This window comes from Erpetoichthys calabaricus, chromosome 2 (assembly GCF_900747795.2).
Source record: "Erpetoichthys calabaricus chromosome 2, fErpCal1.3, whole genome shotgun sequence".
Taxonomy (NCBI): Eukaryota; Metazoa; Chordata; class Cladistia; order Polypteriformes; family Polypteridae; genus Erpetoichthys; species Erpetoichthys calabaricus.
In genome coordinates, this window is record NC_041395.2 from 159,927,667 (window position 1) to 159,943,604 (window position 15,938).

A 15,938-nucleotide genomic window follows, 5' to 3' on the forward strand; every position below is an offset into this window, starting at 1 on the left:
GCAAAAACAAGCCACTCATTGAGAAAAGGATTAGAATGAAAACCTGCAGCCACTGTGCAGGTCCTCCAGGACTGGAGTTGGTGACCCCTACTCTAGAGAAGGCCTCCTGGACGCCCTTCAGAACACCTACAGTATTTGGTGAGCACTCGGCTGAAGCCTCAAAGCGTTGTGCTCATTCAGGGGGCAGGCAGAGGAAACAAACGTTACAGCCAGGGGTCCGATTTACTCCGTTTGCTGAACTCAATTCTATCTTCAAGAATTTCTCCACAAACTCACCTGGTGGCACACAAAGTCTAAACGTGTCCAAGGATTGGCCGCCACCAAACTGTAATAATGTTTTTTTTTTTTTAAATGACAACAAGGATTGCATGCTTCGCCCACAAAGGAAGAATGATGCAGGATGGAGTTGTGGTTTATTTTCAGCCTTTTCGAGCGGTAGCCATGAAGCTGCCGTGAATACTCCCAGATTTACGTCTTCAAGAGTGTGCAATGAGAGGACAAATACTCAAGTGACTGTATGCCAAAAAAAAATTTTAAATACTCCTTAAATGTTTAAATCTGGCTGCTAGGCGCTCTTCTGCTGCATTCACATACTACCCAGGATACAAGCTTCATGTGCCAGTTTTACATGAATGCCAGTCCAAAAGGAAGGAGACCCAATAGTGCCGAGATAAGACATTTAAGGTCTTTATTTGTAAGCAGAACTCATCCTAATTAAAAAAAATAAATAAAAATGAAAACATTGTAAATACAGCAGTATCCACGAAACTCAGCACACAGCCCTCATTGGAACTCGGCTCAGCACCATCCCAGTCGCCCAGAATGTCTGACATAACATCCAGTCCACTACTTGGAAACGGCTTCCACTCCAGTATTTGTGCAAAATGTCCCCTTAACAAGCTACCAACTGTCATTTTAAAATAACCACCTCGACCTGGATGGAGATGGGAGGAGTGCGGGTTCTTTTGTAAAGGAGGAAACAGCAAATAGAAAAGAGACGAGTACAGGCTGGGGGTGGACATTTTAGAATTAGATTAATGCCAAGTTTAAAAAAAATAATTCTGAATAGAGCCACTTCAAGAAAATGTTTCTCAATGCACAACACCTTTTTCCAGCGGAGCAGTAGCACAGAGTAGGACATCACAAGTGATTTTTCGTAGTACTATTGCTGTTGAGGCATTAGGAGTGATGTTCAGTCCAACACTCCGAGAGCTAAACCAAACTGTTCAATTGTAGGACATCCCCAGACTCGCGACCCAGTAATGCTGGAGCTGGATGACGGCGCTCACAGGTTGGATCTTGCCCTGGGTACGTCTTAAAAATTAGATAAATGTGATTGATGAACAATCTGTAGTCGGGGGGGGACACAGATCTGCAGTGTATGTTAGGAATGGCTCGATTCCATTCCTTTTCTGAAATGCTAATTCAGAGCTCCCCCTTTCCCATCATTCCCTACGTTCACCCTTGTAATGTTTTGGTTTCTGTCTAAATCTTCATCCACACCCTACCTGGATCACCTTAGGCATTGATAGTTTGGTAGGCTGCTTTTAACAAACTTTAGAATTTTATATACAGAAGAAAGCATTTGCCCTGAAAGACTGAATTTGAGCTCAGTACTTTAATAAATGAGCACCAGCGCCTTTAAATTAGTAATAAACGATAATTTAAAAAGGTGCTCCACGATATAGAATCCCCCTTATAATAAAAGAACTGTCTGTCCCAATGGTATGCATGTCATTCCAACAGATGGTGCATCACAAACATTAGCAGTAATAAAATGCACCATCTGTTAGAATGACAAATGCAATGTATCACAGACATTATTGCTTTTAGAAATCCCATACCAAATAGAATATAACAGACATACTGTATGCTCTTGTCATTCCAACTCATGGCGCCTCACAAATATTTGTATTTTATTACTACAGTTGTTTGTGATGCACCCTCTGTTGTAATAAAATGCATTGCATTTGTCATTCCAACATGCATTATAAAGTACTGTATATTCCAATAGATGACACAATGCAAACATCAACACTGAGGTCTTTGTTGATTACTGAGACTCCAACCCATCTTAGAAATGTAAAGCTTCTTATGAAGTAAAACATACGTATTTGGAGGCATTCTTTTTTGTTTTTAAATGAACTGCAACCAGATGTCATCATCATCTTCACATTTTGTTTTTTTTTTAATTTGTGCTTGAAACCCAACCAGGCCTTATGTGAGAAGTTTGGTTTTGAAGCACTGCTGATTTCTGCAGGTCCCGAGAATTGCAATGCAAAGACACACGGCCGGGCTGACTAGCACTTCTCGCCGAGTGTGAATGTGTTGCCTCTGCACTGTACCAATACCTCATTCATCTCACTCTCAGTAATAGCCATGATGTGCTCTGACTTATGGCAAATTAACGGAGTCAGTGGTTGGCCCACTGAATACTTAAATCATTTTGTCACTTTGACTTGTTTTTGTAAACTCCAATATAAAAACAACAAAAACAGATGACTGCTGCATCAGCAATAGTGTTTGACAACACCCAGGGCCTCGGATGACAGCCTCTTGCAGCCACCACTGCTTGCCATCTCAGGTGAATGCAGTGCCAAAGTCTGTGGTTGTGGGATAGTATCGTATTCCAGCAGAAGGGTCTGACAGAGTCGCTTGCCACTGGCAAGTAGAGGGTCTCGTCTCTAGATGTAATGGAAAAGGGCATCCCTGGTCAGGTGAGAAGGCATGCCATCAGCAGCTCTGCACGTGTGTGCGTGTGTGGGGCCTGGCACTGTCCCCGCTGTCTGTCGGCTTAGGGTGTGCAGCAGGCCTCCACACAAGGCATCAAGTACAGCAACATTCGGCCAGTCACTGACACCACCACTGTGTCTGCCTTTTCAAAGGAGCTCCATTCAGCATCTGCCCAGTGTGTGCGTCTATCGCAGGTGGCAATTGCTCGCTGTATTAAGCTGGTCACAGGGCAAAAAAAATAACAAAAAAACAAACTGACACCATTTTGCGAAGGGACAACAGCTTTCCATCTCCATTGGGGAAATAATGTAAATTGTTTAAAAAAAGAGAACTTTTTTTTTCCTCTGACTATAATGGTATTTGCTACATTAATGTAACACAATCTACAAAATAATGCAGTTCTGCCCCTTTTTAGTTAGATGAAATAACCTTCTGTACAAAGGAACTGAACAGTAGAAAAAAAATGACAAAAGCCGCTCCAAGTACCCAATTAGCTCGAGGACCAAAACCCACCCCAGACACTTCAGCCTTCCTACGCATTTAGCCGTTTGGAAAATTTCAGCTGGCCTCAAGAATTCCAGCAGTGGCAAAGAAGCTGTTCCTCCACTTGATTCAAGGGCTGAGAAATGACAAGCAGATAAGTTGACATCTCAGAAATCCAGTGGAGACCATCTAGCGTCCCCCAACTGGCAACAGTACACAGCAGGACATTTTCAGAGGTCTCAGGAGATCAGCACTGGGATTCTGGAGGTGTTGCAGGCCCAAGCAGTTAACCCTTGGAGTGAGCTCTGAACAGATGAGGCTACACCAGAAGGCCACCAAGTCCTGCTGTCTGGAAGCCACGTCAATCCAGCTATGACACGGGGCCACTGCCTAAATCTACATGCTGGGCAGAGGAAAACAACAACAAAAAAAAGACACCAAGTCAGCTTTCTGGATAAGAGACAATATCGTACATTAAAACCACCATGACGAAAAACACTTTGCTGCATCTGCAGATCCCAATGAGGCTCACCTACAAGATGAGAGGGAGACTGTGTGTCAATATTATTGTTCTAACGAGTTCTTTTAATGTAGGACAGCTCAAAGTATATGAAGAACAAAATCCACAGTACATACTTGGTGACTGTCCTGTTTCCGTCTGTGCTTTAATATCGGTGCACACCCTCAAGCAGAAAAGGGACTACCACAAGGGCCTTGTGAAATAAACCTTGGACAGCCTGCTTCAGCTTCCCTCCCGATTTCAATCCAGACTAGCTGTGAATTGGATGGTCTTCTGCACCACAAGCTCACACATCCGACCACCTTTCTACATTTGTCACATTCAGCTATTTGACCACTCGTCCATTTTTCCATTACTGAACTTGCTGAGTCCACTTCAGGATGGCTGGGCCAGTACTGGGTTCAGTGAGCGAACCAAGCAGTGTACCGGGGCCAATAAGGAGAACCAGAGTGCCTAGGGCCAGGATTTGAACCCAGGACCCTGAAGACGTGAGAGGAAAAAAAACAACACACGTTATTGCAGCAGCTTATCCCCCCAGACTTAAAAACCCAGGGCTGGCACTCAGCAGTGTAAATCAACAATAAAAACATTTAGAAAAAACAAAAAAAACAAAAACAAAATTCAACCAAAAGGCATGTAAATAGTTAATGTTTTATTATGATTTAAAAAGACGAATTAAAACTTTTTTTTGTAGAAAAATATCACAAGAGTAGTTATTCCCCTTAACAACAAGAATACAATGCAGTAATTTCACAGTACAGGCCATTCCTTTCCATTGCTCAAGAACCGGTTTTCTGCCATTTGTTTTGTTTTTTTACTTTTGTTCACCAGTCATGTTAAGGATGTTCGCTCAGTTTGCCCAACTCTCCCACTCCATACACTTGACAAATGTGAAAGACCTATTGATGGACTGAATACCTTGAAAAGAACGCTCAGCATTGCTTTTGACCATGTATAAATTCGTCTGCAGATAATATATATTTTAAATTTGCAAATAAATTATACTTATTAAAATGCACTAAATAACGTATATTTTCAGTAACAAAAATCCTATAAATCTGCAGAAAGATATCTCTGATTTATATAAATAATGACTAAGAGTCTTAAATGATAAAGGACACACACAATTCACAAGAGGCCATTTTGATACGCATATGGACAAAGCACCCTTTGGTGGTCAAAAGTCAACACCTTTGAATTTATTAAGTTGTGAGTTGGTGCCGCAGCTCCTCAGAAAGCCACACACATTCCCCCTTCGCCCTGACAGACCCCCCCAAGGGCTGTGTGACTTGCGCTGGCTCCATTTGGTAAACCTCAGCAGGTGACACAGTTCATTCTTGAGCTGGAATGTGTGGCAAATAATGTAAAGCACGAAAACGAGGAAAAAAGTCTTTCTGCTATATAAATAATATATGTAGTCCCCTATTTTAGATGGAAATCACACATGAAGCATGAAATATTAGGGGGGACGGGGGAAAGAGCCACTTGATCCTAAACATGAACATTATTGGACTTCCATATTTCTAAGTAAGGATAAAGAAACACAAAATAGATCGACCTCTAAAACAAGGATGAACAGTCACTATAATGATAAAGAGCTAGGAGCTTAAACGTGCTCAATAATTTAAATATGTCAAAGTTTATATAACAAAAAACTGAAAGATAATAGCAGAGCAAACATTTTGGCCAGAGTGCATGGGCAGGGAACGAGAAGCTCCTTGTCATCACGCTGGTCGGTCCTTTGGTTTAATTTGGCAGCAGCTAAGGCACAAGAGCATTGCCAAAGTGGTCTCGTGAAAGTCTTTTTTATGCAAGATCCCAATACAAACTCGGCTTTGTACCTATACTTTTAATTTAATTTTTTTTTTCACATCTCACTGATCAATTTCCACTTTCTACACAACTTTCTCCTGCCCTTCTCCTTGAATCAAAATCCCTCAGTCACCATTACAGGTCACAACAGAGAACCAGCTGCTGTGTGCAAGGACCTCCAACAAAGGCTCACAATTAAACCCAACTTCCATTTTACACCAAACCATTTTCAAAAAGGTACTCTTGGTCTGAGGACACAGCATTACGCCTGATTCAGGATGGATAAGTGGCTCCCATACTTAATTTGGGGTGACCAAAAGAAACTTTTCAAACCAACCAGTCTGGTTAACACAGTCTTCAAACTGGGATCACACTTTAAATTCACTTTCTTGTATCCACAATTAACATGTGATAAACCAAAGCTCTGTGTCATTTTAGAGCCCTGATATCTTAAACTATATTTCCTCAAGGGCGGCACGGTGGCGCAGTGGGTAGCGCTGCTGCCTCGCAGTTGGGAGACCTGGGTTCGATTCCTGGGTCCTCCCTGCGTGGAGTTTGCATGTTCTCCCTGTGTCTGCGTGGGTTTCCTCCGGGCGCTCCATGTTTCCTCCCACAGTCCAAAGACATGCAGGTTAGGTGGATTGGCGATTCTAAATTGGCCCTAGTGTGTGCTTGGTGTGTGTGGATGTGTTTGTGTGTGTCCTGTGGTGGGTTGGCACCCTGCCCGGGATTGTTTCCTGCCTTGTGCCCTGTGTTGGCTGGGATTGGCTCCAGCAGACCCCCGTGACCCTGTGTTCGGATTCAGCGGGTTGGAAAATGGATGGATGGATGGATATTTCCTCAAATAGAAGTTGCTTTTTGGAATCCAAAAAATTTTTTAAAAAACTCTCTAAACTTGACACCATCTGAGGCCTCCTGCCAAAATGAAAGGAAATGCGCTAACATTCCAGGAAAAAACAGACCTTGGAAGATTTCACACCTCTCCCTTGGCGTGTCTATTTTTGAAGACTACTTTTTTTCTCTATCTGGTTTTAAAAACATGTGGGTCACCATTAAATGCCGTGACACTGAACGAACTGATCCGAAAAATGTTTCAAAGATGAGCTTCACATATGAATCCTAATCTATGAAGCAGCTGCAAGTAGGTGTGGGGTGAAGGGACAGAAGAAAGCATGAGCTACAGTGCCAGCATCACAGCCCACTGATATCAAAGTGTCCGAGACTTACGAAAGAGGCTAACCAACGTATGGCACTTGAGAAGATTTCGATGTTTCATGCATGATGCATATGGACACGAGCCTCTGTACTAGAAATGCTACAACCCAGCTTGGTGGATCAACAGCAGCCAGGAACATACAGAGGCAAAAGAGGGAAATGACAAAGTCAGTGACTGTGCTGAGGCTTCACTGGCTCCGATTTCTGGCAAAGCATGCTGTAAAGGAAGTTGGAAAGAAAAATAAATTACCCATTAGGCCAGGATCTGTGCAGTACTGTCATTTGTACTGACTCCCCGTAAAGCATGCCACAAGTCAAGCACTTATTACAGTAAGAGGAACCAAGAGACAAAACATACAAAAACAAACAACACACATAAAAGGAACCATTTGTAAATCACATCGTTTTAAGCATTATGTGAAATATTCACGTGGAACTGCAATCTTGCATTTCCTTCAGACTGCACAGAAGCAAACATTTGGGTTGTGAACGATAGCAATAACATTAAACTAGAAACACACTGAACGATGAAATACGGGGATTTCTTGGGACAGAACTGAAAAGACCCTGTGTATGTATACTGTGGTAATTTCACTCCTCTCTGTACTTCTCCAATCTGTCACTGAGGAAGGTGACTGCATCCTCGCCTCCTACTCTTCCTGTCACACTCTGCTATAAAAAAGAAAGGCGGCCAAATTCACTTCCTCTGTTAAAGCCTGCCTCAGAGGAAGGCTGAAATGAGGTGACGCCTGCAGCCCTTGGCTATTGATCCAGTCTGCTCAAAAGCCGAGTTGAGACGGAGGAAATGAATAAATGTTGGGACAGTAACAGATAACAGCTGCTCTGTGCTTTGATGCGGGCTGCTGTCGCCCGCTCTCCTTAAAAAGACTAATTTATCTTCTCAGAGGCTTGTTTTCAATAAACAAGTGACGAGAGGTCAGCAGAACAAAATGAAGCCCAATCCCTCCCAGCACCAGTGAATCAGTGTGTCATTTTAGTGTGCCTTATTTATTTATTTTTTTTCTTCAGTGAAAAGCCTATGGTAATCCTGAAAAATTAAGCAGCAGCAGTAGCAGCACACAGGGTGTTCTGCAAGTAGCCATCTGAAAAGTCAGGCAGAGAGAGCGTCCAAGTAAAAATCAAGCTTTCTAGTCAGCTTCAAGACATTTATTACAGTTTTGATCTTCCAGAACATAAATGCAGAATTTATCAAATCTATGAAAACAATAAGAAGTATATCCAGTATAGCTTCATAAATACAGCACGGGTGGCAAATGTAGAAACACGAGGACAAATGGAAAGAGTCAAGCAGTCAGCATGAATGTCACCTTGGCTGGCAACAGCTGGCATTTCCTTGTCACCCGATGGCTGAGCTTGCATGCCGGTCTCCAACTGACAGTCCTGTCCAAACCTTTGATGCTCTGATCAGGACAGGGCCTTGACGAGGTAAAGTTTGTCTCCATGCTCACTCGTGAAGATGGGGGCTTTTTTGTAATGCTCTACCAGCTCATCCATTGAGTTGAATTTGCGCTGTCCAATGCAGTAAAGGGCATCTTTCAGCTGCACCTTAAAATGCTTGTTCTTACCTTGGGCTTTCAGGGAAATGGAGAAATCATTTGGCTGCAACAGAAGAGACAAAAAATAACTAACAATGCAAAAGAATCCGAAAAGTACATTAAGCAGCAGGCAATGGTAGCTGTCAGCATAGGATCATCAAGGTAGCCTCTCTCATTTATCAGACAACAGTCTGCTTTCTACTGTTCAATCACTTGAGCATCATTTTAGTCAGCATTAGTGTGCATAGGAGCAGCCATGATAAAGCAATGATCTCATAAGTGTATACAAAGCAAAAAAAAATCAGTTCCTCATACAACAAATTAAGACTTTCCAAAGGCACATATATCTACTGTGAATAATTTGTTTTAATGTTTAAACTACACATTAAGGGGGTGCACAGTGGAGTGACGTTTAACTCTACTATGTCTCTGGCTCCAATACATTGCAGAAAATGTGTTCTCCAACATGGAGGTTCTGTACATCTTGGAGTGAGTGTGGTTATGTACAGTATGTAACTGCACCCTGCAATGGACCAGCAGCCTGCTCAAGGTTGGGTACTGCCAGCATTGGACTGAAGAAGTCCAGCGAATGGATGGATAGACAATTAGCCTAAGACAGGAGAGGCAGAGCACAGGAATGCTCCAATAGGGTTTAATAAGGCTGATACCAATCACCTATTTCATGTTACTTCATCGGTCAATTCTGATTCCAATTTTTTCTTTATTCCTTTAAAAACTTTTTACACTAATCTCCTGCATAACCATACAAAAATAATTATGCTCTATATTAAAGTGTATTTTTATAATTTTTTTATTAAAAAAATGAAATTCTGTATTAGTTCAGTGACCATAAGATACTAAAATAAAATTTCCTTAAAATACTAACATTTAATAATGAAACGTACAAAAATATTTATCCATAATACATATGACATAAAAGAAAATGCTTATCATAATTACATACTGTTATATAGTTTTTTTTTTTCTGTAATATACCTATCTTAATTAAAAAGTGCAGGTTTCACCATTTCTCTACCAAAATTTTTTTTATACACACACATATACAGTGTGTATGTATGTATATATATATATATATATATATATATATATATATATATATATATATATATATATATATACACACACACACACACACACACACATATACAGTGTGTATGTATATATATATATATATATATATATATATATATATATATATATATATATATATATATATATATACATACATACATACATACATACACACACACACACACATAAAATATGGATTACAGCTTTGACCCGCTGAGCTGGCTACTTTGAACAGTTGTTCAAGGCTGATCCTCCGGCTAGGACGTTGGATATCTCTGGGTCCACAGTTCTTGAGGCTGATCCTCCAATTAGCTGTGAACCACCCAATCTCACTGAGATTGCACAGGTGGTGAATCAGCTGAAGGGGGAAAGGCTGCAGGGATCTGTGGTGTCCGGGGTGAACTTCTCCAGGCTGGTGGTAAGGCTGTCCTCCTGGCATTGCAAGCAATCTTTGCTTCCATTGGGAGACTGGCATCATCCCAACTGACTGGAAAACAGGAGCGCAAATGCGAAAATCGGCAGAGTTTCTTTGCAGCCTTTGTCGATTTTCGTAAAGTGTTCGACTTAGTTGATCGAACTGCCCTGTGGGACAACCCGAGGGTTCGTGGGATCCCCTCAAGGTTGCTGGATATCATGGCCGTCCTATACACTGGTACTGTGAGTGCTGTGCAGAGTGGAGGTAGGACCTCTACGTTTTTTATAGTTGATTCTGGTGTTCATCAGGGGTGTGTTCTTGCCCCTACTCTGTTCAATGCTTGTATGGACTGGGTGTTGGGCAAGGTCGTGGGGTTCAGCGGCTGTGGGGCATTTGTTGGTGAAGAAAGATTCACGGATCTTGACTTTGCTGATGACGCTGTGATCTTCGTGGAGTCAATGTAGGCTTTGATCGGGGCGCTCGATAGACTGAGCAAGGAGTCCGAGTGTCTGGGCTTGTGAGTGTCTTGGATAAAAACCACGCGCCAGGCCTTTAATGACCTCTTGGGCACAGCCATCAACAGTGTGTGTCTGTCTGCGTAGAGAGCGTTGACCTTGTCGAGAGGTTTACTTACCTTGGCATTGACATTCATGTCTCTGGTGACTCTTCCTATGAAGTCAGTAGACAGATTGGGAGAGCATGGGGGGTCATGAGGTCGCTGGAAAGGGGTGTGTGGCGTTCCCTTTATCTATGCAGAAGGACAAAGGTCGAAGATTTTAGAGTCCTGGTGCTTCCTGTCTTGCTATATGGTTGCGAGACATGAACACTATCCAGTGACCTGAGACGAAGACTGGACTCCTTTTTTACTGTGTCTCTCCGGAAAATCCTTGGGTACCGTTGGTTTGACTTTGTGTCGAATGAGTGGTTGCTCATGGAGTCCCGAATGAGGCACATTACCTGCATTGTGAAGGACCGTCAGTTACGGCACTATGGCCATGTGGCACATTTCCCCGAGGGTGATCCGGCTTGTAAGATCCTCATTGTTGGGGAACCGAGTGGCTGGACCAGGCAAAGGGGTCGCCCGAATAACACCTGGCTGTGACAGAGAGGGTCATTTCCAGAGGGTTGGACTGGATCGCGTGTCTGCCTGGGGGGTTGCCAACCGGGATACCGAATTGTTTTGTCGTGTAGTGAGTGCGACAATGCACTGTACCAGTGCATGCTCCCCAACCTGACTTGACAGTTTTAATTATGTAGTACTTGTTTCTTACCAAATTGCAAGCTGTATGGAACACAGCAACACAAAATACAGTACAAATCTTAAAAAAAAAAAAAAATTTTTTACTAAGCAGCAACTTCTAATACGTCTTTATCTTTTCTTTTTCCATTAAAAGTGTAAACTGCTGCATTTTAAAAAAGCACTCTTTCCAAACTCAAGTGGTTTCCGTTTTAATTTAAAGGACAAAATAAAGGTCTGAATTCCTTAAAGTAGTTTTCCTTTCTTATGGCCTAGTTGCACAGGACGACTTCTCCAATTACTTTTTTTTCTGTTTATCACTCCACTTTCTTCCAATGTAAAGGCTAGTATACCAATTGTCTCTCATTTACTGATAAAACAAGCTTCCACTTGCTGCTCTTTGTTTACACTGCAGGAAGTTTGCTTTAAATGTGAAATAAAAATACTGTAACTTGTTCCATAAAGGAACATTGCAACTAAATTACCGTAAAGCTTAGAAAAGCAGGGGCTGAAAATATCAGTTTTTGTTATATGCCAATTTGTCCGATTTCAATCTCTGGCCATGAAGCATCCTTAAACATACTGTACTTTACAAGCTGAGTAAAGCTTATGAAAACCTAATGAAAATTTGTTGGAGGAATGTGACAGAGACAGAATTCATGCAGAATGTGACAACAGGAAAAAGGAAACCATGATGGTGCCACAGTTAATGTGGATGCCTCATAGCTCCAGAAAAAAACTGGGTTTGATCTCCTAGACATCATCTGTGTGGAATTTGCATCTTCTTCCTGTTTGTCGATTTTCTTCGAGTAAGTGTGTAATGTTAACTGCCAAGTGTTAATTGGCACTATAAAAATGACTGGGAGTGACGTATCGGTGTATTCAGCATCGGTTGCTGCATTGCAATGGATTCTGTAGAAAAAGGTTTTAACCCCATCTGACCATGTGATGGAATAAATGACTTCAGAAAAATGGAAGTATAAAGTTTACTTTTATGTACAAGGCAAGAAAACAAACTTTAATTATCCATTCCTTGATGTTTTGGATCTTTCGGCTTCTAAGTCCCACAGAAGGTTCTTTCTATATGCACCATGTCTTCATATAATCCTTTAGGCTGAATACTTTGTGAAGTGCTACTTTGTAAATAGCTCCTTGTAAAGCATGACACATAAGACAATCTACTGAATGCACACTATCTTGGCACTGTATTCTGTAACAGCGAACATGAGTTAAAATTACTTGAAACATGAGTCTCTAACCTCAAAAGTCTGAAACGCCACATCTTTTTAAACCCAATTAAAGAAGAGTTTGAAACAAATTAGCCATTTAAATAAAAGCATATGAAAGTGTAACAGTACAGCCGAAAAGAAAGTTCATTTGACATTTTTTCACAATTGGCACTGGAATAAACACAGGAAACTACAAAAGCAACACTAGCTATAAACCCTGCAGATTAGAAGTTATTAGGCATACAATATCCTTTTGTCCAGCTACTAAAATGTTACAATTTAGTGCCATTCTTTTGCAAGTAACAGTGATTTAGTAAAACAGTTTAACAGTCACCTCACCCAAAACAATTTGCCACAAACATGTGAATTGCACATGAACGACGTGGTCAAAGATAAGCCTATCATTGCTTTCTGTATTACTTGTCAGCAAGTTCAAAGATTACAGAAGAAAGCAACTCTACATCAGCATGACATTCGTCTCTCATATGGAGGCCTCACAGCTGGCCCAGTACCAACAAGTGGCAATACCGATAAGAAATCATTTACAGTTTACATCTGCACATGAACTAAACTCCGAAGCTGCAAAACACAACACTCTTCCAGTCTAATGACTGTGCACTAGAAGACTTTTTCATTGTATTTACATTTACTTTTCTTCATTTACCAGACAGCTTTTTACCCACATTGTGAGCTACAAATGAGGTCAACATAACTGAGTGTGCATTACTTAAGAGGGCTGTTTGAAACAAGTGTTATAAGCAGTTTACCAAACCAAGAGAAAAGTGCTGTGGGCTTTAAGAGTAAGCCACCATTTCAGTAAATAAAGCACAAGACTAACAAGCCTTACTTTCACTACATAAAGAATCTAGCATCAACAACCATTAGCACTTAGAAAAATACAAAACAGGTCTTCAAACGCTTCTAAACACAATAAGGTAGTCCACATTTCAGATGAATCACGGCAGCAAGGAGCTACTCAAGGTTCCACTTGGAGCTCAAACCACTAGATGCCATTCATTAGCAAGAGACGACAGCAAACTAACAGCTTACCCTGAGGATTAACCTGTTTCTTTATTTAAATGTGCTCATCTTGAGCTAGGAAGAAACACAGTAACAGCCCTACCTAGCCATTCCATTTCTATGAGTCAGTGCTAGCTTCATATGATGACGACAATGGTTTTACTTACCGAGGACTCGCTGTCCCGGATGAGGAAATCCCCCTCATCTCCTCTCTCATTCAGCGCCACTTCTGCTTGATGTCTTGTCACTTTGCCGTAGTACCACTGACGGCCTGCAAACTTTCCACTAGTTGCAGGGCGAATGTAGTCACAATCTGGCAATGGGGGCCCGGCACTGTTGGTCGAGTTCTGCACTACATTCACATAGTTCTTTGGAACAAGTCCCACCTGGCCATTGCTTTTACGACACTTCCACCATTCAGGGTCATTTTCTGGTTTCTCAACAACATCCATCACCTCCCCCTTCTCAAAGTTGAGTTCCTCATCATTGGAGGAACTGAAGGGGTAAAGTGCCTGCACTACGTGCAAGACACGACTGTTTCCTGCATTTTGAACCACTGCTGCTAGTTTTTCAGTCAGTGAGCTGACAGGTTCTGAGAAGGTGTTATCCGAGTCCTCAACCACATAATTAGAAGGGAACCAACCCACATGTCCATTGTAGCTGCCCCTCCACCAGCCATCACTGCACTTTTCCATTACAATGACTTTTGTTCCTTTCACCAAGGACAGCTCGTCCTCCCTCTCAGCTGCGTAGCTGAACTTCACCACGGCTGGCATGTTCAAATCATACAGTCTCTCACCATTGTCCGAGAAATAGTCAGCGTCAGCGTTGGAAGCAGTCTCCCTCATGCTTGTTTTCCTTTTCACTTTACCAATTCCTAAAGGGAGAGGAAAAAAAAAATCAAATGTTTCAATACTTCTAAATCGTAGACTTGGGATTCCTGTGCTAAACAAATACACTGAAATCCAAAGAAGATAACACAGAAAGGGGAAAATCTAACATACATATTAAATCACTTCACACTAAACGGTAGACGCACAATTAAGAATAAGCTAATTCTGCTTTAATGTACCTAAGGCTCAAATCCTCCTGTGTATTTTGGACTGAACTTAAAAAGCTGTTCTCATAGAAACAATTTCCCAGAGTATGGGGAATCATATACAAGATTAAACACAAGTGGCATTTCTGTTCATGGTTGTAGCAGGCAAAAAAAATGTACCCAAACACGTGTTGTTACAGTTGGCTTTAACAGGAGAATAAGTTAGCAACATTGATCTTCAATAAAGAAAACACCTGTTTGTAAGGCAATCAAAACACAGGGAACGTCCTACAATCATTTCCATTTTTATATAAACTTTGCCACTCAGAGGTTTTGTGATCTGTAATTGACACTGTTTTACATTTTTCTGTACACTGGTACAGAAGATTACATTTGTATTATAATGATGTTTTAAGTGTAATGAGAATTAACTTGTAAAACAAAAATGTTTTTAAAAGTCAAATGACATAATGTAACAAATATGTATTAACATTAACAGAAGAAACACTACTCTGACTCAACCAAGTCACTGATTTTCATTACAAAGCAACAGAGACATGGATGCTGGTAAACAAACCAATGCCCTGAAGTTGCTGCCATATTAAAAAACAATCTTAAAAATAGTATGTTTTGTTTGTTGAGGCCTTGTTTTTATTTTGTGTATACTTTTTCTCTTTGCAGACACATGCTGACGAAACCCTCCTTCAACACAAACTGATAATGGCTTTCAAATCCACATACTAACAAAATTTTGAACAATTCTAGGTGCAGACATTCTGTATCTGAGCTGGAAGGTAAAGTCTTTTCAAGGTGAGCTTGATTAACAGTAATGGCACAGCTCTGGGTGGTATGCAAAGCTCATTTGCAGAATTCTTTTTGATGTTAGAATTCTGTGCTTGACAAAACTTCAAAGCAGGCAGACAGAGAGAACTTTGCTTGTCTGTACTTTATCTCTATCACTTAAGACAACACCTTGTGAGTGAGTGCAAACTGCACTGTTGCCTTATTAAAATGTTACTTTATAAAATATAACAGATTAAGGGAAACATACATGACTTTGTCTTTTAAAAAAATACAACACAGCATATGAGCATTTTTCTCCACCATTAAATGTTAAGGACAAACCGTTTACTTTATTAACTAAATATTACTTTATTAAATCCACATTCAAACAGTTGAAGTAAAAATATATTAACTTTATTCAGCATACTGGAAAGTCTGTGGTGAGTTCTGAACTAAGAGCTCAACTCAAGAACAAGGGCAAAAAGCAAAATAGCTTGGCATCTGACATCATTTAATCATAAATAACAGTTATAATTACATAATTAAAAAGTGCACAAAAAAAGTAAAACTTTTGCGCCTACACATCTTCTTGCCCCCACCCACCCCCACCCTAAAGCATTTTAAAAAAGACAGTCAAAGTCTTTTCCCTAAGCTCTATAATTCACTTCAGCATTCCTCTAACTTGCAGGATCTACTAAACTCTTTCGTCCTGACTAGGACATCCTCCCAAAATCCAGAACATCCAGCCAGTGTTACACCACAAACGGCTCTCATCTGCCAAAGCACAATCCCAGCATGGAAAAT

General features: G+C 41.0%; 1 protein-coding gene across 4 annotated transcripts in view; it reads right to left on the bottom strand.

Annotated features, from left to right (window-relative positions):
- Positions 1–4,373: 4,373 nt before the first annotated feature.
- nck1a (NCK adaptor protein 1a) overlaps positions 4,374–15,938 on the bottom strand; it is a 222,688-nt gene continuing 211,123 nt past the window's right edge. For all 4 annotated transcript variants that reach the window (XM_051923043.1, XM_028794699.2, XM_051923042.1 and 1 more), the window contains 2 exons: positions 13,480–14,189; positions 4,374–8,383 (listed from right to left, as the gene is read on the bottom strand). In XM_051923043.1, coding sequence (XP_051779003.1) covers positions 8,189–8,383; positions 13,480–14,189 — 905 coding nt within the window. In that variant the 3' untranslated portion in view covers positions 4,374–8,188. The remainder of the gene's footprint in view (positions 8,384–13,479; positions 14,190–15,938) is intronic.